Raw genomic sequence first — 23,047 nt, 5'->3', positions numbered from 1 at the left:
GAAAACCACTCCTTCAATCGAATGCGTGTAATGCCAAGAAAAAATATTCAGGGATGGAGCAAGTTTTCCTGCGCTTCAAAAGGCAATGCGACAAAGGTATAACAGCACGGTATCCTAATCCCCAGTGTGCATGTTCCCGTTGCAGAGACATGGGGAAAAGTCCCTGCGTTTGATACCAGCAGTGGATGATATCATTCTGCTGATGTCCTGATCTGTCCTAGTTCTGCAATGTTACTTCTCAAATTTTCTCCATAATCCATAGAGTTAGCAAGCATTTCCCAGTTATATGCTGCACAGAATAACCCAAATACAGTATTTGTACAGTAATTTTCTTTTCTGACTGACAAATTGTGTACTGTTTCTCTATCATGAAAACTCGATTGAGTCTGGAAACAGCATTTGTGCATATTCGGTGTATCATATTGATCATAACGGGGAGAAAGCCAAAAGAAGGCCTTCTCCATAGAAACGCAAGGTTACAGTGGGAACGCAGAGTCTTCTCTCGGTGATAAATGGCACTGACACTGTGATTGCTCTGCTCGTTTAATATCTGGAGGTATCTCTATGCAATAAAATTTTTACTAATATGCCCTTTACTTTCCTTTTTAATCTGCTCAACATTTTGGCTGCCAGATTTTACAAAAACCAAACACATTGTATCATTTCTTCCCAAGAGTTCTTTTACTAGTATCTCTAAGCCTGAAATTTTATATTTGCATATGAACACAGTAGTATCAAATCATTCAAAGCAACTGATACTTCTATAGCTATAACAGATCAAGGTCTGTTCTCAGTTACCCATAAGAATTCAGCAGTAATTTAGCTACACATATATATAGTTTTTTGCTTTTTAGAGTGATTCATAAAGGAATTCAACAGACGGAGGAAAGCTAACAAGGGGAGCTCATTGCTACAGGATGCTGTGGGCACCAGCAGTTTATTATGGGCTCTTAGAGGAATTAGACAAATTCATGCATGAAAGATTCACTGGGCTGTTACACCTAAAGACACCACTTCTGGTGCAGGAAATCCTTGACCTGCAGATTGCTGGAAGCTGATGAAAGTACCCCGGGAAAGCGACGCTATGTGCCTGCTCTGCTCTTAGTCAGTTCTTTGTGCATCTGCTACAAGCCATTGCAGGAAGCCGGTCTCAATGGACACGTACTCTGACCGGGTATGGCTGCTCTTATGAATTGCTTAAGGCAAATGGTGGGTCCTACAAAGAGAACTCCCAGAACTGTAACTTGTGATACAAGAACACGACAATACTCCTTCTGTTTGGCAGAAATGGGTGAGGACAGTCTCTCACCTCGTGTCAGGGCCCTGAGGGGACTCCCCACCCCTTCTAGGGGTTTGGCTGCCTGGGCTCAGGGCCAGCCTAGTGCCCTGTGGTGCAGCTGGTGGTCTTAGGGAGACAGCTGGGAGGACTCAGTGATGTCCCTCCCCACCTCCTGTTCACCCAGGATCTGGTTTTAAGCCCAGGCTCTTGCTCCTTGGGTCCCAATCAATCTACATTGCAGCCGCATCACGGCCATGCCCATGCCTGGCTGTGGACCCTACTGATGCACACACTGACCCTGACCCATGAACTAGCTTCCCAGCCTGACCCCGGACCCGCCTCATCACCCATGGACTTGCCTGATGACCATGGGGTCAGCCGGCTGTGCCTGGCTGCCCCCTTCCAGCCTGCCCTGCTCCCTCCATGAGGGCAGTGGGATGGGCCCTGGCTGGTGAGGCCGTGCCCTCCTGGCCCGCAGATCCCCCATGGCGCACAGCTACCTATCTTTTAGTTTTATATCTCACTCCTTTGCTGTGCCACACCAATGTCTGTAGCCCACTCTGAGGTCTGATATGCCGTGACTAGGTTGCTGACCCAATCTGTGATCCATTGGCCATCGAGCATGGAGTAGGCGATGAAAGGTTGGTGTTTTGTGTACCTATGTCTTTTGTGCACCTTTAGCTGTGGGGCACAGGCACACACCCCAGCTGTCACCCCCTCCATCACATTGCCTGCTTGCCTCTTCGCCATGTGAATCTAGCACATGTGGTCCCACATACTGGGAGAAAAAGTGATAGGTCTGACAGTAATGTTATGCTTGATCATGCGGCACCATGGATCTTATAATTCAATTACATCTTCAGAGAGTCTCTTCTTACAAGAATTTATAAGGTTGAAGGTTACCATGCCAAACACAAAGGTTACCATGCCAAGCACAAAGGTTAGGGGTATGTATGGACATGGCTGCTCAATGAATTCCAGCAATGATGGCTAAAGTGACTAAAAGACATGTCTTGCCAGTGGTCTGTAAAAGAAGTTTACCAGGGGGTTCTTTTGACTTCAAACAGGAGAAGATAATAAAACGGCCTGAGCTGAAACACGGCTTATGGCACACTTGTGGTCATAAGCTAGGATAATGAAGATCACTCCAGCTACCAACAGATTGTCTGTCAACATATGCAGTGTTCAGAATTGAGAGAAGTTAATAACACAGCATACTCTGCAATCAGAATCTGTTCATCTAATTTGCCTCATGAGACAGAAAATCGGTGGCAGGTTTTCTCTTCCTGCCTTCCTTCCTTGAGAATTCAGTGTCAAAGGAAGCTAGTGTCAAACAGCCCTGATGAATGATCATTTCTGTGCACAAAACACATAATTCAAGTTTCATCACCCTTTCCTGTCAACAGGTTTCAGTGCTGTTGGGGAAGGATCATTTCTATGTTACCTTCTGCCTCTGCTAGAATTGAACCCTGTCCAGGCTCAGGATGAGAAAGTACATATAGCAAATCATTTAGACAAATAGCTTCCCTCAGTAAAGCATCAACTTATATTAACAAAACTTTCAAACGTTTAATATTGCATCTGCTCTGTAATTTGGTTCATTGTAATTTTTGTTTTAATAAAAAATCCATTTATTCATCTCTTCAATATGCCGCAGTTCTGTTTCACCCTTTTTATAACTGTGATGATACATTTTTCTCTTCCACTCAAAAATTTGGAGCGCTTTTCCTGTCTGCTTATGTTTCCACCATACTGGGCCTAACCTCAGAACCTTGCTCTGTTTCTCTCTGGCTGATTAATTGATGTTTCATCCCTTTCCTTTTTCTAAAGAGTAAGTTGGGGTTTTTCCTTGTAACTCATCACATGTTGATTCGTTTGTATTTTTGCTAATTCTATTTGTATTTACTTTTGCATCTATATCCTCCCTTTGTGTTTTGGGTCAAAAGCATTATAAATAAATTAACAACCCTTTCCCTGTCTGCCAGGATAACTGCTTATAAAAGTCTGGTTTCTAATTCCTTAGAGTTCATGAGGGACTTATGCCCTGAAGCATACAGTTTGATTTCCCAGCCTGTACCCTTTCTAATGAATGCTCCCATTATATGCTTACTTGTCCAATCTTCTTTTGAATCTGAGTAACATTTGACCTCTGAGATGACCTGCAGCAAAAAATTCCACATTTTAATCACTTCCTATTTTATTCAAAAGAAAATGTAAAAAAAAAAAACCAACAAACTTCTTTCCTGTGTTTCAGAGGTGCTGTGGCTTGGTTCTTCCCCTGTGTAGGGTAAAAGCAAATAAGAGCTCAGCCTTTCTTTGCTGTACCTTGTTCTTCTGTACAGTCTTTTATTTCCCTCTGTGTCTGTCTCCTGCCTGCTCTAAACAGTTTGCATCTTTTCAGTCCTTCTTCATATAAAAGCTTTTGTATGACTATTCATGACCATCATCTGTCTCATGTCTTTGCATTTCTGCAGCTGTTTTTTGTGAGATGATGATACATCTGGCTATGGGTACTCCCAGTTAGACACATCCTTAATTTCTAAAATAGAAAATAATACTGCCTCATCTCATTCTCTAGGCATACTTTTTTGATCATCTGTTCATAACATGAGCAGTACCTTCTGCTTGATGTCTTTAAAGTGGCTGTATATCCTCTGCACTAGAGATCCAGGCTATCCAAAACTCACAGCTAATTCAATCCTAAAATAATTTTTAGAGTGTGTACAAAGCAGAAAGAACAGATTGACATACAGCTACTAGGAACAGTGTCCTTTGACATATAGAGTCTAAACCAGACATAATTTTCCAGAATCCATTTTCTGAGTGTCTTTTTACTTTCAAATACCATTCTTCAAGTCAGGTGTTTGCCAATTTACTGCATGAAATTCAGAGCCTGTTGCCCAAGCTTTTATTCTAAACTATCATGCTGATTCTTCCTTCTGTAGGTTTCTAACACATTCTTCTTTTTATCTGATCAATAGAGAAATGAACTGGCCTGGGAGGTAGACCTTTTAAAAATGGAGTCTTTTATAAAGTAGGGTATTTTTTTTTTAAGTAGATGCTAAGCAGCTGAACTATTAATTGCATCTGGAGTTTCAGGTGCTCAGCACTTGGTCCTTACTCTCTACCAACTTTCAATTACATATATGCTTTCAATTAGATCCCTTATACCCTGTCATTGGCAGGATTCACATTCTCCACTCTAGGATAAGTCCCATTTCATGCACTCACAGTATCTCTTCTCCTTGCTTGCTTACTTCACCAGCCTCAAATCTGAGATCTTCACAAAGACAAGAGGAAAAAATCTAGAATTACCTAGCAGTAATCTCCTTAAACCATAGGCTAGGTCTCTTTAAGTGAGAGGAAAGGGCCCCAAGGTAAGCCCTTATAAAGCCAGTATTGCAAGCCCCTTCCTTTCTTCTGTGGTGTGTAGCAGTCTTACCGAGGGACATGTTCCTAGGGGAACATTTGGAAGGGCTTCGGAAAAGGAAAAGAAGAATTACAGACCATGATAAGATGGGGAAAAAGGTTAGTTATTTTTGGTTCTCAGCTGTGGAATTATATTTAGAATGGTAGCTACATTTAGAAAGAAAAAAGTTTTACATAGGTATAAAACCATAAGGAAATACAACAGATTATATTGCGCAACAAGTTTGAGGAGCAAAGTTGAGTTGCTAGAAGGTGCTACTTCCACTTTAGTGAAGTGTCTCCTTAATTTCAAGCAGAAAGTTGTATGTCAAATTTGGCAGAATGCATGTTGAATTTCCCTGTTATCTTTCCCTAGTCTTATGTGAGAAATATTTTGAAAAGCTAGTGCCAAGTGTTTAAGGGTGAATTGCTGGAATCAGACTCAGTTTGAGAAAGACCTTCCTCATCTTTAGGTGTAAAGAAGAGGAAGGTATCTCAAAAGCAGGCAGCACTTCTGGCTCTCACTATAACTTTTCTGATAAGATTAAAAAAAAAAAAAAAATTAGATTTCTAAAGTCTCTTATGGGGCTCCTAGCAAGAATGAGTCTCTTATCCCTAAGTACATCTGCAGATCTAGTCCTTGATGTCCAGTATGCAATTTCTGTAAACCTTGTACTTAAATAAGAGAGGGTTTTCTCGATAATCTGACCTTGTATGTCTCCAATTATGTCTTAAATAAGCGGGCCTGTTAAAGACCAGGACTGTACTGTAAGTGTTCTCCACCTGAGGCAAACCTCCTGTGAAAGTGCCTTTGCATAGGACTCTTCTGAGTAAGAGATGGAAAACATTCAGATGAGTCCTCTGCAGAGCTGGAAGATTTGTGTGTCTGAGAAAAGGAAGGCTAACGAGAAAAGGCCCCCTTCATTGCAATACTTCTTCCCCCCTCAAGCATTTTCTGCTGGCCAGGAGCTTAGTGGGTTTTTGCATAGGCTACCTGATTTCCTGTGTTTGAAGGCAAATCTGAGGATAGCTACTGTGCAACAACTCTATAGGAAGATTAATTGTGTTTGTTAGGCAGACAAGACTGTGGGGATCTAACGTGTTGGACCTTGGATGAGAGAGAGCTAGAGGTGAGAAGAAGCTCAGCTGGCTGCCAGGTTCACAAGCAGCAGACTTCAGCCTGACCTTTCTAGTGCTACTGCTCTGTCAAGCACCCTAAAGCTAACCCACAGTCCATCAATACAGTGAGGGAGACGTTTTCATGCTCCTTTGAGACATATGTGAATAATTAGTTGATCTTTGCTATTTAGATAAAGTTAATAGTCCACAGTATATTATGTGTTTAGTAGACAAATAAAACACGGTGGATTTCTGTTATCTAACTCTACCATGGCTTCTTGTTGCTCTGTGTGGGAAGCTCCTTCAGGAAGAATTTGATTGATAGGGAAAAAAGCCCTTCTCTGCTTCATAATCCTGTAATATGAATACAGACTATGCCTGGGCTACAATGTCAGAACAATTAACAATGAAACACCAGTGGCGAGGGAGCTATCAAATGGGATATCTCTGGATCAGTATTGGGTCTGGTATTAATTAATGAAAACACTAATTAAGGTTTCTATTAAACAATCTGGAAGATAAAATGAAGCACGCATTGATCAAATTTGTAGAGGCCAGGCTGTAGCTACAGAATGATTGATCAAGAGATTTTAGAGTAAGAGGCAAATTTTAAATAGGGTGAGATTTTAATTTAGATAAATGTTAAACAATGCACTAGAGGGTGACACTCTAAAATAGAAGGCTGCTGATTAGAGATCAGTAATGCAGAGAAGAACTTAGGAGAGCGGGTAACAAATGGGGCACAAATCCCAATACCATGGAGCTTTAAAAAGACAAATAGCTTTCCTGGCTGTACAGAGAGTAAAAGGGAGGTCATTTGTAGGACAATGGCCATGAGGATATCTATTCTGTGTTTCTAGTGTGGCAATGCAAGTGTAAAGCTTCAACCTGTTATCCATGCGAAAAAAACCTCTTTAATTGTAACCTCAAGGTTGGATAGTAAAGGAATAAAGTTTCTGAAAGTGATGCAGAGCTGATTGATAGACATGTGTACACAGCCTCTGAGAGGCATATGAGCACAGTGTGCTCCACTGACAGTTCACCTCTCAGCTGTGTGGCACCTAATCAGGCGCTCTGCATATGATCCATTGATGCTAACTTCTGATGCATTCCTGTACTTTGCAAAATGCAATGGGAGGGAGCTGCTTCAGTCATGGAAAATGTAGCAGGATGTGAGTGTAGAGGTCTCAGCCTCTCTCTACCATCTTATCAGCCTGTTCCTACCAGCTACAAAAGTGAATTACCAGTATCTTATCTTGTGATTGGTGGGGAAGGCTGGTGAATATGAATAACGTAACCAAGGAGAGAAATTTTGAGAAATGGGTACTGCTTTTGAGCCTTTTTTTAGAGCTGTGGTCTTCCTTTTCTAAGAGTGACTTCATCTAGATTGAGGCCCTGGCGAAGCAGAGGTACCATTGCAGGCAGTTGCTTCTCATGACTTGGTATTCTTGGGAAATGAGATGTCTCTAGGAAGAAGAGGGGGAAACAAACTGCTTCATGCATGTGTGGGAGAGGTAGAAAAAATCGCTAAATACTTCGGTGTCTAGGAGGAGTTATAGACCAGTTATCTGGTCAAACAGTTCCAAGTAAGCTATTTGCAACAAAACTTGTAGTATATATAGTTATTTGTGTGTCTGTGTTGATGCCTCTGCACAGGAGTACTGTATTGTGTTTGAGAAGCATTATAAAAACTCGGGTAAATTCTTTCTTGCAGTAGAATTAAATATTATATTTTGGCACTGCACCAACAATGAATCTATCCATTTGGGAATCAGTTTACCAGTGACATTTTTTTAACTATATCTTCTTTCTTTAAAAAGCACTTATTTTTATGCAGAATCAATGATAGCATTTGCATATGCTTAGGACTTTTCTATAGTAATAGCTTGTAATTTCACAGAATTGTAGAATAGCTGAGGTTGGAAGGGACTCCTGGAAATCAGCTAGTACAATACCCTTGCTCAAAGCACAGTCAGAAAGAGCAGACTGCTCAGGACTGATTGTAAGGTTTTGAGTATCTCCAAGGTTGAAGACTCCACAACCTTTCTGAGCAGCAGGTTCCAATGCTTCATCACTATTACAGTGGTTTAATAAATAAATAATTATATTTAGATGGAACTTCCTGTATTTCAGTTTGTGCCCATTGCCTCCTGTCCTTTCACAGGGCACTGCTGAGAAGTCTGGCTCCTTCTTCTTAATTTCCCCCCCTCAGGTATTTATGCACATTAAGAAGATCCCCCTGAGCCTCCTCTTCTCCAGGCTGAACAGTCCCAGCTCTCTCAGTCTCTGCTCCTGTGATAGATGCTCCAGTCCCTTAATCATTTTTGTGGCTTTTTGCTAGACTTGCTCCAGTATACCCATGTCTCTCTTGTACCAGGGAGCCCATAACTGGACACGGAACTAAAAATATACTGTTTCATTAAAATCTTAGAAAATCTAAATTAGTGATGCATATTGAAGGTAGAGTTTGCATCATTCAAAATAAAAAAGGAACTGGATCAAATTTTAAGTAGAATTGAACTAATATATCCTGCTCACAAGAAGAGGAAATTAAATTAGTTGAAAATCTTATACTAACAGCTATGCTGGAATTATTGTTATTTATCAAAGCAATAAGCTGGGGGGAGATGGGGAAAGAAGCAAATTCTTACTGTGGCAGTACACAAACCCGAAACGCAATACTTGATGTATGCATATAGGATGTGCTTAAAGGATCGCAAAGCCATGGCTTCATTGAGCGCGATGAGCAAGAGTTACATCTTGCTACCTGTCCAGCTACTGGCAGCTTGCAGGGAGTAGTAGGACAAAGTCTGTATTTGTTGATCAGCTCCTTATTATATGTGTTTTCAGGGTCAGGGTGTTGTGTATATGCATCTATATAGCTATACACATATACCTATATAGATGCATATACATCTCTCTGTATTTTTTTCACTCAATGAAAAGAGAATTATTTACCTCTTTTACAACAGGATTTGGATGCTGTTTGTGGATTTTGGCTGCTAATGATATATTTTATTACTATCATTAAAGATTTTTATAATACGGGGCAGGGGTTGTCTAAGTGCTGTGTGGGAGCTGCTAAATTCACCTTGACTGATACCACATGCACTAGTTGAACAAATAGGTTAATGCTATTCTTGTTGATACTGGATATTTGCCATGCCAGAGCCGAGGGGTTTAGTCTCTGTTGTTTGCTGTTTTCTGAAAGCATAATGGATCATTATTTTAGTATAAATTGGGTTCATTCCTAGGTAAAGCTAAAGTGTTTAAATTTCTTTCTTTTCCTTTTAAATATATCATGGCATAAGAAGCCAGGGGATTTCTTTAATAAAAACACAGGGCACAACAAGAAGAAACTGTTCTTTTGGGTGTCAGAATGCCTGTTTGGAAGTTTTTGTCATGTTATTTTAAACCAGAGAAAAGAGAATTTTTCGCTAAAACTCTTAAACATTCTGACGGCTGATATGGTATGTTGAAAGCTTGTCTTTGCTTTCTTTGGCTTGTTACTGCCTTTCTTAAAGGGGGGCGGAGGGGGGGGAGAACATTAGTGATACGTACCACTGACTTACTGTTGTTAGTGCAAGTTTTTCTAGTTAAAAAAGCCAGTTTAATACTTCACTATTTCATCTTTGTTTCAATAAGGGATTTAAGGGGCTATTAAAGAAAATGTAGAATTCTGATACTGGCCAAGGCCAACTTATGTAGCAACCAGATGATGTCCTCCTACACTTTTGAGGCTCCAGCCATCTGGATTACTGCAGGTGTCTCCCTTTGTGCTCAGTAAGTACCCATATGCAGCATACAAGAGGTGGGTGTACACGTGGCTGCTGAAGCACTGATGTTAGGCCAGCCTGAAACAAGCCTACTGACAAGTGGTCCATTCCTCTGGAAGAGCTTGGTCACGTACTTCAGAACTTTGCAAAGAAGCATCTTCAGCCTGGTATGATTTTTCAGTGAATGGCATAAACCATAACACTGTGATCTTAGATAAAAGTTAGAGGTTCTACAAAACAAATATGTCCTAGTATTTGTCCATTTTAAAGGAACCATTACAGCAAAGTGGAGCTCAATGCTTTCACCTGCTTGAATCTTCTATGCCTGTGGCTTGTGTCTTTGGTTTTATTATCCTTGTCCGTCTGCTTATGGTGATCCTGGCTTTGCAGAGTGTTTGCAATTAAAATTCTCGTGCTATGATGTGTCATTGATCTTCATAACATTCCCCTGGCTTCACAGCAACAAGTGTACTTGGCAATTTCCAGTGCTGACAACTCCAGTTTTCTTCTTCTTCTGCTGTTCAGGTGGTCAGAGCCACACAAGTGCCAACAAATTTGATAAAGCACAGAAGCAGTGTTTCTGACTCAGCAGGGCTTTGTACCAAAGTGAGGGCAGGAGAGGTATTGTGCTGAGTGCCCAAAATTGGCCAGCATCTCTGCATGGGAAGTGAAGTGAAACTGGATGATCACCTTGTAAGCAGGCCTGGTGCCATCCAAACAGATGGGCTGAAGTATAAGCAGCCAAACAGTCATTTAGGAACACAAAGTGGATTTGTTGAAGGCAGGTTTCCAAGCATGAAATGTCAGAATGGTTGCCTGTGTCAAGCCTCCAAAGCTGAAGGAAAGGATATGTGCGAGTAGTGTGGGATGAGCTAACGCTGAAAACAAACATGAAAATCTGTCTTGGATCCTTTCCTGGATCCATCGAAAGATTTTTCTCGTACCTAGATTTTTTTCGTGAGACCTAGAAGGGATGAGTGAGAGAAGAGTCCTGCAAAGCAGTATTATTTCCCTACTACATGGATCACTTTCCACAAACTGTGCTAACAGGGTAAAGAAATTATTTCTTTTGCCTCCCACAGATGTTGATGTGCAGGAGGCCCATAACATTGCTCTGGCTGGTTAGTCTTTGCCAGCTGTATTTAATAGCTTCAGGACAAATTCTGTACTATTAGCCAAGCTCTAAATAATTTATTATAGACAGAAATATAATTTAGTAAAGACTTAAGAGACTGAGTTAATCTCCAATGGCTGTGGAGTTGTAGTGAGGGCTGAATTGCCTTGCTGTAGTAAGAAACCAGCTCCTCTCAGGGACTTTTCTGCTTAAAAGATCAATAACAACAAAGGAGGGGGGCAAAACCCGACCCAAACTTTCATAACTCTAAAACTCAAGAATTTAGGATTATTGATGGAAATGTGCTTTGCTGCTTTTCCATTCACTACAAAAGCCAGGCAAACACTTATTACTTGTCTGCTGATCAAAGGTGCAAAGTAGAGAAGGGCTCACAGAAAAAGAAATGTAATGACTTGAAAGGAAATGAGTTTGCAGGTAAGATTCAAGGCAAAGGCTGCAATTGCAAGCTAAGCTTTATCTGAGCTTACATTATTATGCCCTGTAACTGGTGCCTTGCAGCTCCAGTTTAGAAAGTGGAGAATGAAAGAAAGCATTAATCTGGCTGAAATCCACCTAACAGGATTGTGTGCGAAACAAAAGTGAAATCAGACAGTGCAGTTGGTGAAATACAGCTTGAGGAGGAGGGGGGAATATGCTGGAAACAGCAGTTTTCTAACCTCTTTACTGCAGCTGAACAAGCTTTAAGAGGCATTAGGATTTATTCTTGGTAGCGAGAGGGGTAGGAAAAATCAGGACCTAGTTACTGTTATTTGATTTTTGCAGCAGAATATTCTTACCAGAAGTAGGGCTGTTAGAGCATGCTGTCAGGGAAATGATTTGCATTTGGTAGAACTGCCCCTCAGTTCTTCCAGCTCATGCTGCCCTTGTGGCACTTGAACACTGGTCATTTGTTGTGGGCTCTGCATTTGATGTTTTGATTTTCACCAGTTGTTCTGCAGAAAAGTATTGTGCAACAGCCTCTTTGCGAAGAGGCAGGAAACATGCATTCAGATCTCAAACTCCAGACAGGGAAGCCTCTTTAACTGTGCAGTAACAGAAATTGCTTAAATTATGGATAATCTGCTGCATAAATCTGTCTCCTCCTATTTCATAAAGCTTCCTATCCATGCAATTTGGAAACTTGTATCGACAGTGAAAGACAAGAGGATTCAAGAGAAGGTAAAAGCAAATTAAAAAACCCCCAAACCCTTCAATTGTAACCCTGTGGGTGACCTAGCTATATCTCAAAGGGAGAGGATCAGAAGTTTAGCTGCTCTGTTTTCTAAATGTCAGTATCCGGGAGTAATGGCTATGTTTAAGTTGTTGAGAGCTCTGTGACTTTGAGAAAATTTGCCCCGAGAGCAAATAATTTTTGATTCTGAGGAAATTACTGGACACTTAAAGCAATTGGGGTCTGAGACCATGAAGCTTTAAGTAGTCATTACCTGTCTGCTGAGGATCACAAAAATCCGTATTTCACTGCTGTCATGAGCTGTTTTCAGTGTAATTCCAGTATCTTGAATCATTCATCTCCATCCTAGCTGGCTGAAGAAACTGTTAGACTTCCTTTTACTTTTGATAGTCTTGAATCTGCTTGTTACACTAAGGGAGGTATATTTGAGAAAATGAATTCCTAAATATATATATAAAATAAACCAGACTTCCCCTGTCTTAACTCTTCTGTTAGCCATTATGCTCTGCTGTTCTCTGTGTTGTAAGGGCTTTGTCTCTACTAAGAGATGTTAATTAGTCTGAGATCAGGTGTAGGGACTGGTCAGTATTTGGACACTTTGTCATGTAAATCTGTGTTCAATAAAAGGCTGAATTCATGGCAGTAGGGCTTGTAACTTAGTTTCTTAAATGTTTTGGTAGATCATGATTTCTTGACTTAAATGCAACGTGAATATTCTTAGAACTGAATTGTTATCTGAAGTTGTTGCTGTTTCACAAGGAAATGGAAGCTATTTAGCATGGCGGGGGAGAAGGGGTGAGTCTGGAACGGGGCCACCTCTGATGAGTTACTGTTCTTTTTCATCCAATATGTACTCAATATTAAGCTATGTGATGAGCATTCAGAAGCAGCCTATAACAAGAGCTGAAATTCTGCATTCCTTTGAAACAGTTAAACTTCTTTGCTCTTTGTGCACTAAATGATGTTGAATAGCATATTTCTCTAAATGAGAGGTCAGCAGGCAAAGAAAGGCACATTCCTTTGGCATGATATATTTTGGAAAAAAAGTACCAGGGCTATAACTGGCGGGGGGTGGGGGGGAAATCTGCTTTTCCTGTTTTAGTACAGTAATGTTCATTATTTTCTTTCTTACTCCTAATGTTTTTACAATGGCTAACAGCTCAAGCACTACATGCTTAAAGAAACATCGTATTCATTCTCCTTGGGTTTGTCTGATGTTGGCAGGGCTGATATTCACCAAATAATAACATTTGCTTCTTTGACTCTACAAACACTTACAGGGGTGGGAAGTGCAGTTGAGCTCAGCAGGTTGCCCTGCATGGTGTTGAGAATAAGCTCTTTATTTCTGAGGATCACATTCTTGTATCTAGCAGGGTAAGTCCTTGGGATTGTTTGCTTAATACTGGCTCAATGCTTTTTAATAAATATTATCAGCAGAGGACTAACTGCTTTTTCTTTGAGGGTTTTTTGTCATTTTTCTCAATATTCACCCATTACTGATCTGGACAGGTATTAAATTAAAGCTCAGGAGGGCTGATGGATCCATGCTAACAGTGCTATTGTCATGTTCCATGCAGACAGTTTTTGTCTGATGCTCATAGTGCTACTTGTACAGTCACAGAGGCAAAAATCACAAGCAGAGGATGTATGCAGGGCTAGTTGGCTAATAACTTTGAATTGGTCAAGGTTTGTCCTGACAGTTGCACTTCAGAGGATGCATAGATCAGTTATAACTTGAACATTAACTGGTGAGACTGAATGGTTTAGAGAGCAACCTGTAACTTGATGCTAAATTCAATCATTCACGTAAGGATGTGAATATCTTCAGTGCAATATACTAGTGGCACTGCTGCTCCAAACTGCTGGAAGAAATCCATTTAATCAAAACAAGCATTGACGTGGTTATTAGCATGTTAGTCCCAAGATACAAAGCTTTATCAATAGAAAATGAACTGAATGTGATGCTACTGTTCATTCTCTCTACATTGCCTGATATTATGCAGTGAATGTAATGAGGCTTGTTGAAGAACTGCTGTTTGCTGTGATCTTCCAGAAAAGATATGCATCCTAGGAGACTTGTTCACTGATCAAACATTTTAAATGAAATACAACATTAAATAAGTGTAACGGTTTCAGTCTGAGGTCAACTTTGCATGCTCACTTTAGTGAGTTGCATTTTACTCTGGAACCCAGACAACTAAAAATCCTGTTTGCTAGTTGCTTAGAAACTTTACAGAAACTGATCATCAGTAAGAGCATTAGGCATCAAATATTTCAGTAAAAACTAAAGCTGTGAAATAAATGCATATTGTTCAGAAATGATAGATTCTGGAAATTACCACAGAATCTTATGAAGTCCAAGAGATAAAGAGATTATAAGAAGGACACGTGTATAGATAAGAGCATCCAGACTTACACTAAGAAGGATAAACTTGCTTGCTTCAGGTATACAGTATGGTTTAGGAAGACTATTTCCATACTGGCAGTGTATTAAAGAATTGTTTCCTTTCTTGGATCACCTTCTGGAATCATTCCTTACTGATTACTGAACATACCAGGCCCAGGAGCATGGACTTCATGGAGCATCGGTATGAGCCAATAATGGAATTATTTATGATCTTTAAGATTTTCTCTCCTACTTTTAACTCAATCTCGAATGTTTTAAAGCACAAAAATCTGAAAGCTTCTTGACAAGCTTTAGTCAAGTGGTATGAAAATATGTTTTATGGCTATATGGTAGAGTTTCTTTGAGAATAAGTGACATTTTAACAGCATAGTTGAGTTTAGGAGGTAATTCTGGTTAAATGAGGCTTTTATCTAGACCTGTATAGCTATTTCTTATGGGACTATGTATTTTTTTATGAATAATTCTTATCTAATTCTATACATTGAATTTTTCCATAAAAATTATGATGATTAAGTTCTTAGAAGGTATGAGGTATTTAATATTAATTCAGCCTGAGTAAGGAAAGGAATGAAACAATGTCCTAGGATGTGAAATTGTCATTGACAGAGGAAGTAGAATTTTTTTCTTATAACTTAAAAAATAAACTCTAAATAAAAATGATAATGAAGGAACTTAGAAGATATAGAGAGGAAGACACCAGAGAGAAGGTGAAAATATAATGTATATTTTCATATGGTTACTGCTTCTTTTGGGCGGGGTGCAAAATCTGAAGCCCTGTGAATTTTAGCCTTGGAAGTGACTGCAAGCAATCGTCAAACAGCAGCTGAGTAGCCCTGGAAATGAGTTTTCCTCAGTGACTATGCAGTGGGTTTGTGGTTTTAATGACATGGCCGACTAATCCCAGTCAACCCCACTTCTGAGTATATAAATCAGAAAACTTTGTTTGCTCCTGCTGATAAAGCCGTAGTATAGCTGTAAACATGCCAGTTATTTTCTTGTCAAATGTAAAAGGGCTATTATTTCAAGGTGTTTAAGAGGCCTCTCTACTTAGATAAAATACAATAGAAAGCATGTATGTGGCTTGTTTAATGGTGTATATGCTGGGAGGGTTATCTCCTTTCCTTGAAGTAATTTTTCAATTCATTTGGCAAAGCAAGAAATAAATTTTGCCTTTGTTGCTAGTTTGAGCATATCTGAATTAGCATTTGAGGAAATGACTTTTCAAGAGTATTGTAAGGTTACCTCTTTCCAAAACATGGCCATAAAACTTAAACTTCCTGTTGAAAATGCCAGTTGGACCCAGATAAAACTTTTTCCTGAAAGAAACCACAGGAGGCTTTTTTCCTTTACAATCAGCTTCCAAAGGATATCTGACCAATGTTAAAGAAAATGGAGGAACGACCATTTTGTGCTGAGAAACCGCAACTTTCTTTCTGAATCCTAGCAGTAAATAGACATTTCTTACAGGCTCTCCAGCTAATACTTCTTTAGAATTATTTTTGAGCTACACACCACCCACAAGATGAATGCTAAAATAATTTCTCTAGCTAACAGTTCATGCATAAGAGCGATACCATCAATGAGCTTCTATACATGAGCATTAACAGATGGGGTTTGATCCTTTAGGGAAACCCCCAAATGAGCTCTGGGATCCCAGAATTGAGACAGCACAGAATGATTTGTACATTGTGCTTGGCATTGAGAGTATGTGTGTCTTTAGCAATTAACACAGCTGCTTTGGCAGAACCCCTTTTTAGCTGCTTTTCTGAAGGAAGGGAGCTGTATCTGTCCCTCTCCCCTAGTAACTGTGGAACTCATGAATAGAAGAGTCTCCAAGATGTGAAACACCCACACACTTAATGAAAATAAGACTGGTAAGAGGGGAGGCATCCTATTAAAACTGCCTTTAAGACCAGCATTTCACCAAAGAGATCATGCAGGGGAGAAGAGTCATGAGTACTTCATACACTGGAAAAAGCTCCAGTCAGTGTTGGCACCTCTCAAGTATTAAAAAAAAAAAAAAAATCAAACCCCAAACCCTACCCTGGAGAACATATCTGAGAAAAGCATTGACTCAGATATCTGGTAGTGGTTGATTCCCTGCTGCAGCTTAGTCAGTTAACAAGTCAATCAGCCAGAGGACACCAGACTGCTGGAGACCAGACAGGATATTCCTCTAACTGTCACAGGAGAGCTATTCCCTGCCATGAAAACATATTTGTCTTTGAGTTTACAGTTCAATCACTGCATGCTAAATTAGTTTGATTAGGGTTGGATAATAGCACCTATGCTGAGTTGCACCAAGCTGTCTTTCCTTCAAATCACTGTCCTAACTGTGACTGGGCAGGATTTGTAAGTCGCTCTAAGGTCTGAGTAGGAACAGAGTACAGTTCCTCCTGTGAGGATGTTCTCATAACAGTTTATCAGATGTTTGCTTGTGTAGTGCCTTGTTCTTTTGCCTTACCTTTTGTTTTCCTCAAAAATGGCAACTCTGCCCAGTTTTAACAGTCAAAGTCTTATCTCAAAGTAACTGTTTGAGGAAGACAGCGCTCACAAAGGACCAGTCTTTTATCAAGTAGAAAAAAGCTTGCACACTGCATGCAAATGAAAAATAAGGTACACCCTTCAAACAGTATTTAACCTTTGGAGTAATTTATCTGTTGTCAGCCCATACTCTGAAATTTTGGTTAGAGACACTTATAAAAGATTTTTAGATAGATGAAATAGAGGTTATAGTCTTTGTGCACAGTTTATAGACATAAGTTCTCTGTTATATACAATCAGCCTGGATTACAGAAATAATTCCTCACAGCTTTAAAATGTACATTAGTTGAATCAAAATGGCACTGTTGAACTTTTTGTCTGTAAATGTAGTTGTTATATGCCAGGCAACATTAGTATGACTGAATCTGACATACGATTTTTGTGATTAAACAGAGGCTTGACTCATTTCTCTAACGAAACATTTTCCCTAATTTCTGTTCTTCATTGTTCTGAAGCATAAAAAGCGCTGATTGCTGTCTGTCCCTGGGGTGGTATGTCCAGAATCTGAAATACGTTGTGATTCTCTGGGGTGATGGGTAGTATGTTGTTTAATATTTTATGCTTAACACCATCATGTCAGAATGATTCTTGTGACCTAACAGTTCCTTGCAGTTCACAAATTCATTTGGAAAACTCTGTATCTTCTAATAGAGATGGGTAGCTCAGGTATCCTCTTCATCACATTAGCTGCTTCTAAGCTCATTTGGATCAATATTTGAGACTGCATCAGAAGAAATCCACATTTGCTCTGGTTTGGCTTTATGCTAGACTTTCTACTGTAGTTGCACAGAAATTCCTGTCAGGATTGCATGAAGTTTTCCAGGGATGTGCAGATTCTTCTTTTTTCTCCTAAGTAGATTTTCTTCTTGAATTATGATGATTGGTATTGAAGCTTAGATGTTTTGCCCCTTCAGATAAAGGGGCATCTTTGAATTACCATCTTATGGTTGAAATATAAGCTGGGTCTCCACTGCTTTGTGTCAGACATGACTAGTCAATTTTTCAAGCATATGCTATGTCTATCTATATACACACACACTTTAAGATGAGCAGGTTTTGGTATTGTCATAAGAAAACAGCAACTAATACGAACCACTTGATGGAAGCACTATGCTAAACAAGGATCCTAATCTTAAGGCGTTGAGCTTCTGCCTTTCTGACAAAAGTGAAGAGGAGCTGTGGTCCCTTAGCATCTTGAAGAACTTACCTAGCTGCTTATGGACTGTGGCAGCTCTTGATGAATGGTTTATACTATTCAAATTCTTATTTTAAGAAGTTGAAAACTTATTAATCTAAATGGTCAATGCTTATTTATTTTTTGGCGTCTAAGTTTATGAGATGGTCTGCTGAAGAATTCTTACATCACTGACACTTAAAATAGGATTGTGTTACACTTCCTGAAATATTATTTTTCATTTAGGCACTTTTAGTGACACTGGTATCATCTCAATCAGATATGGTCAGGTTCTTCACTTAGGCCAATATCATGACTGAATGGCTGCTGATGAAGACTATTGCTTGGGGAGGGGGGGGAGTGGAGCAGGCTGGCTGCCACTTCTGAAATCTAGTGAAATTAAAAACCTTAACAGAATAGGCTGCGCAGTAGAAAGCTTAAAGATTAAAGAGAGACTAAGCTCGGCTTTCACAGCATTATTTGAGTAAGTGGTGAGCAGTGTATGTAAACACAAGTATGTCAAGGATTGAAGGCCAAGAGAAAAGATTTCAAAACTAAGATATATTCCATTACTGTAGCTTTATTTGTGTACAAATGAAACAAATTATTTTTAATTAAAAAAATTCTTTGTCCCATCCCACCATTTCCTCCCTTTTTAAACTGTGAATAAGTCTGCCAGATACAGATGGATTAGATTTAATTTACAGGACCTTCATGTTAGCATTTCTAATGCCACGGAAAGACAAGAAACCCACCAAAATTTAGGTAGCATTTAAAGTTCTGAGACAGTCAAACAAAACAGATGCTTGTGATTCCTGTTTTCTTAATTGAATTTTTTCAGCTGTGCCCTGTCAAACTAGCTATCATGCCATCAGATGTAGTGAACATGTGCTACAATTAAGAGGTACCGGGCTCATGTGCACTCAGTAACTGTCATGATTTAACTCCAGCCAGCAGCTAAGCACCACGCAGCTGCTCACTCATTCCCCCTGGCTCCCAGTGGGATGGGGAGGAGAATCGGGAGAAAAAAGCTAAAACTTGTGGGTTTAATAACTAAAATAAAATATAATAATAATAAAAATCAATAATAATAATTGTAATGAAAAGGAATATAACAAAAAGAGAGAGAAATAAAACCCAAGAAAAAAAACAGTGATGCACAATGCAGTTGCTCACCACCTGCTGACTGATGCCCCAGCAGCAATCTGCCCCTCCTGGCAAACTCCCCCCCTGTTTATAATACTGGGCATGATGTTCCATGGTATGGAATAGCCCTTTGGCTAGTTGGGGTCAGCTGCCCTGCCGATGCTCCCTCCCAGCTTCTCGCACACCTGCTTGCTGGCAGAGCATGGGAAACTGAAAAATCCTTGCCTTAAGAGAAGTGCTACTTAGCAACAACTAAAACATCAGTGTGTTATCAACATCATTCTCACCCTAAATCCAAAACGCAGCACTGTACCAGCTACTAGGAAGAAAATTAACTCTATCCCAGCTGAAACCAGGGCAGTAACACATGTATATATTCGCATTTCTCCCCAAGAAATTAGACAGAAATATACCAGCCCTATCTTTTACCATATTTTAAAATGAATTAGAGCAGAAAATGCTCAAGAGGCATTAAAAAAGGCTAGTTGAAAATGCTTTTGAATGCTAGAAATTCCAGGACTGTCAATCCTGACAGTTACAAAAATGATTTAGCCTTTCAAATTCTGATTTCTTTTCAGAGAAATTTCATTTGGCCTTTCTATTCAAGTTTTGAGGTTCATGCTTTCAAGATTTTCTATGCAACTAAAAGGATTAGAAACTTTTTTCAGCATAGGCAAACATCTTTGATATAATTGCACAGTTCAGGAACCAGCATGTAATATCAAAGAATATGATATTAAAGCCTAGGAACTGCAAATGCTATTAACACAGCAGTATTACAGGAATCGGGCTTTTGGTTGTAGCCTTTCTCTGGTGTTCATGCCATGCCATGCCTCTTTCTTTATGATATTGCTTTTGCATCTACAGGAAGTTTGTCATAGGCTACTACAGCCTGAACTCAGCCCTTAGGACAAAGGGAGGAACCTGAATTAGTGATAGCAATCTTAATAATAGTGGTTGCCTTTCATAGTAACGTGTGATATTTTCAAGGAGGGCTAACATAAAAAAATATATTTGCAACCATCCTATATATAGGACTCAGAAGTGCTGGCATTGCTGTTTGTTAGAAACTTTTAAACCTGAACAAATTTCATGTAGTTGCTCTTTCAATTAACTGTGCTCCAGGAGGCCCTGTGTTTGAGCAGGGCTAATTTTACATGGACGGACAGGATGTCATGCCACAGCTATTTTAAAAGGTTGAATGGAATTACTGTCACAAATGACTAGGCTGGTTCAAAATCATGTAAACGTAACAAAAAAGAGTTCTGCTTAAAGATAAGTGCTTGTAAAGCTTGTATACCTGCAGTAAACCTGGAACTCATTAGAAATTATTTGCTAAAAAGTTCCTGTTGGGATCAGAAGCCATTGTGTGCAGGGCTGCAGAAACGTATGAAGTCACTTGTTTTCTTCAAAACGGATGTACTCCTTTAAGTGGCCTAGGACTTGGGGAAAAAATGGTGGTTTTCCTTTTGTCACAAACTGCACAAGAAAATGCTATTTTAAAGGTTTTGGCAAATCTAAAAATGGACCTTATTTTTTCTCACTGATTTTCAGTTTCTCTGTTACAGTTCTGCATTGTTCATGCTTCGACCCTAGCGGCAATATCTTGATTAGACTCTGTAGGATGTAATAGCTTAATTGCTGCAAAGCTTAATTTCTTCAAACCTAGCTCTCTCTTCAGATATTCCAGTGAGACTATGGCTTAGGATATAACAGACTTTATCAACAGCAAAAACTGAAACACTAAGGTTAGCTTATTTAAAATCCTTTGTAATATGTCCCAGGAAGTGAAAAACAGCATCAGACTGTATACACATGTTGAAGATGTGAGGCTGTAAACAACCAAAGATCAACTTTTCAAAAAGGGAAAACAATTTGGAGTGAAATTATGGGAGATATGAAAGACAAATTGTTAAAAGCACCTGGTTTACTGGAATCTATATCTACTGAAGAAAATTCTCTAGGAGTCCTGTTCTGCAACTTCAAGAGTAGCAAAATCAAGCTTTTGGTTCCCAATGCACACACACATAAGTAACTTCTAATTAATCCATGTTGCTCCTACAATGTCAGAGGCTTCCAATGATAGTTTTATTTTTTCCCCTGGATGGATGATTTTCCACAGGTCAATGAGTGATGAATCAGAAACGTTTACAGCTTGATATCTTTTTAGTTCAGTATATTAAATAAGCCATAGATATATGGCTGGACAGATATATATCATTAGATATAACCTAATGATAGATATGAACATACAGATTTATGATTAAGTAAATCATAGATATGATAGGTATCATAGAAATATAAAATGTAAGATATACTTGATGTGATATGATAAATATGATCTCATAACAATAATATCTTAATACATCTTACAATATGATAATATTATAATCTTCTGACCTTAAATATGTTATACAAAATATGTAAGATGTATGATAGAAATCATGCCTCTGATTAGATATAAACAGATTCTGGGCAGGTTTCAAATAGTATATAGAATCTTTAAGATTGTAATTTACTTTAAGCTGAACTTCAAATAGGAAACAAGCTTTTCACTGATCTATCACTACCAGTTTCTGTAGTCTATAAATAGGGTTGTATCCTCAGAACTCCTTAATAGATCTGGATTACATTGGAGGCCCTTAAAGATGGCATGGGAGCTGCCTAATATTTTTACTGAATGAGAAACTTTTTTCCTTCTGAATAGGCAGTTGGCACGCTGAATTTGTACAGAATGTCCCCACTAGCCAGATGGTGGGGAGGAGGGCATACGGTACAAGTTTCAACTCTTTTTAAATTAAATCCCCCTCTGGTGCTTCTTGGCTTGTTGCAGATGCACAGAATGTAGTTGACATTAGTCACTGATATACTGGAAGGGAGACAGAGGGGCACCTCAGGGGCCTTTTAACCCTCCCATTGTGACAGGCTGGTGGAATATACCCTCCCAATTCATATGATATAGCTGTAGGGTTTGTCCCTCCCATATCCACTCATGCCAATTTCAGTTGGGGCTGTATCCAACCTTTGGTGATGCATGGACTTGAGTACGTGATCCAGTATTTAATTTAAGAGTTAGGCTAAAGATGGTGATGTTGCTGGAAAATATTCTAGCACCTATTTCCAAGGCAGACAGGAGCCTTTTTGTGCTGCTGTGAAATGGATGTTTGTTTTTTAATTCCCTTGTGCTGAAGTTTGCTATTCATCAGCAGGGGTATGGAAACACTTGCTCCCACCTCCATTTTGTCCTAGCACAAGCTTGTGTAGCTGGGTAGGGAACCAGGTCAGAACAACCGTGTTAAATTTGGGTATTTTCACTAAGTGTACTTTACTAAGTTTCTAAGTCTTACATAACCTGTGTGTACAGTTTTTAATCCTCCCCTTGCAGCCTTATTATTGGGGTCGATTAAGAATGCATCTGAATAAAGATTTAGTCATTCAATTCACCACTTGGGGTTACCTTAAGGTTAGGGGTCTTCTACGCTAGAGCACGTAGTTGCAATAGAAGCACGCTACATTAATTGCTTTTATCAGTAACCTCTACCAGCTTTAAAAATGTGACCTCAGACCACTTTTTTTAAGACATAAGGGAGGAAAAAATCCTCTGAATGCTTGACTTCCATTTACATACACATAGTAGTAATTCTGAAAATAAAAAGGAAAGTGGAATGTGAGCTCTCCTGTAAAACAAAAGTTTGTAATGAATTTCTCCCAACCTGAAAAGCTACTGCATGCTTTCACTGGATAAAATTTTTGGCTCTGAGTCTGAATAAAATTACACAGCCCAACACATTATGCTTAAGTGTTTTATCAAACAAATTATCATGGTCTTGTCAGGAGCTGAAATGACTATGTAAACATCTGTTTACTAACTGCCAGCTCCTTACTGAG

The 23,047-nt window shown here is 39.3% G+C and overlaps 1 protein-coding gene across 1 annotated transcript in view; it reads left to right on the top strand.

Moving 5' to 3' along the window:
* Positions 1 to 4,768: 4,768 nt before the first annotated feature.
* Positions 4,769 to 23,047, top strand: part of ATP2C1 (ATPase secretory pathway Ca2+ transporting 1) — an 80,271-nt gene continuing 61,992 nt past the window's right edge. The window contains exon 1 of the mRNA XM_050892732.1: positions 4,769 to 4,807. Coding sequence (XP_050748689.1) covers positions 4,796 to 4,807 — 12 coding nt within the window. The 5' untranslated portion in view covers positions 4,769 to 4,795. The remainder of the gene's footprint in view (positions 4,808 to 23,047) is intronic.

This window comes from Gymnogyps californianus, chromosome 2, assembly GCF_018139145.2.
Source record: "Gymnogyps californianus isolate 813 chromosome 2, ASM1813914v2, whole genome shotgun sequence".
Lineage (NCBI taxonomy): Eukaryota > Metazoa > Chordata > Aves > Accipitriformes > Cathartidae > Gymnogyps > Gymnogyps californianus.
This window is presented reverse-complemented; position numbering and strand designations above follow the sequence as displayed.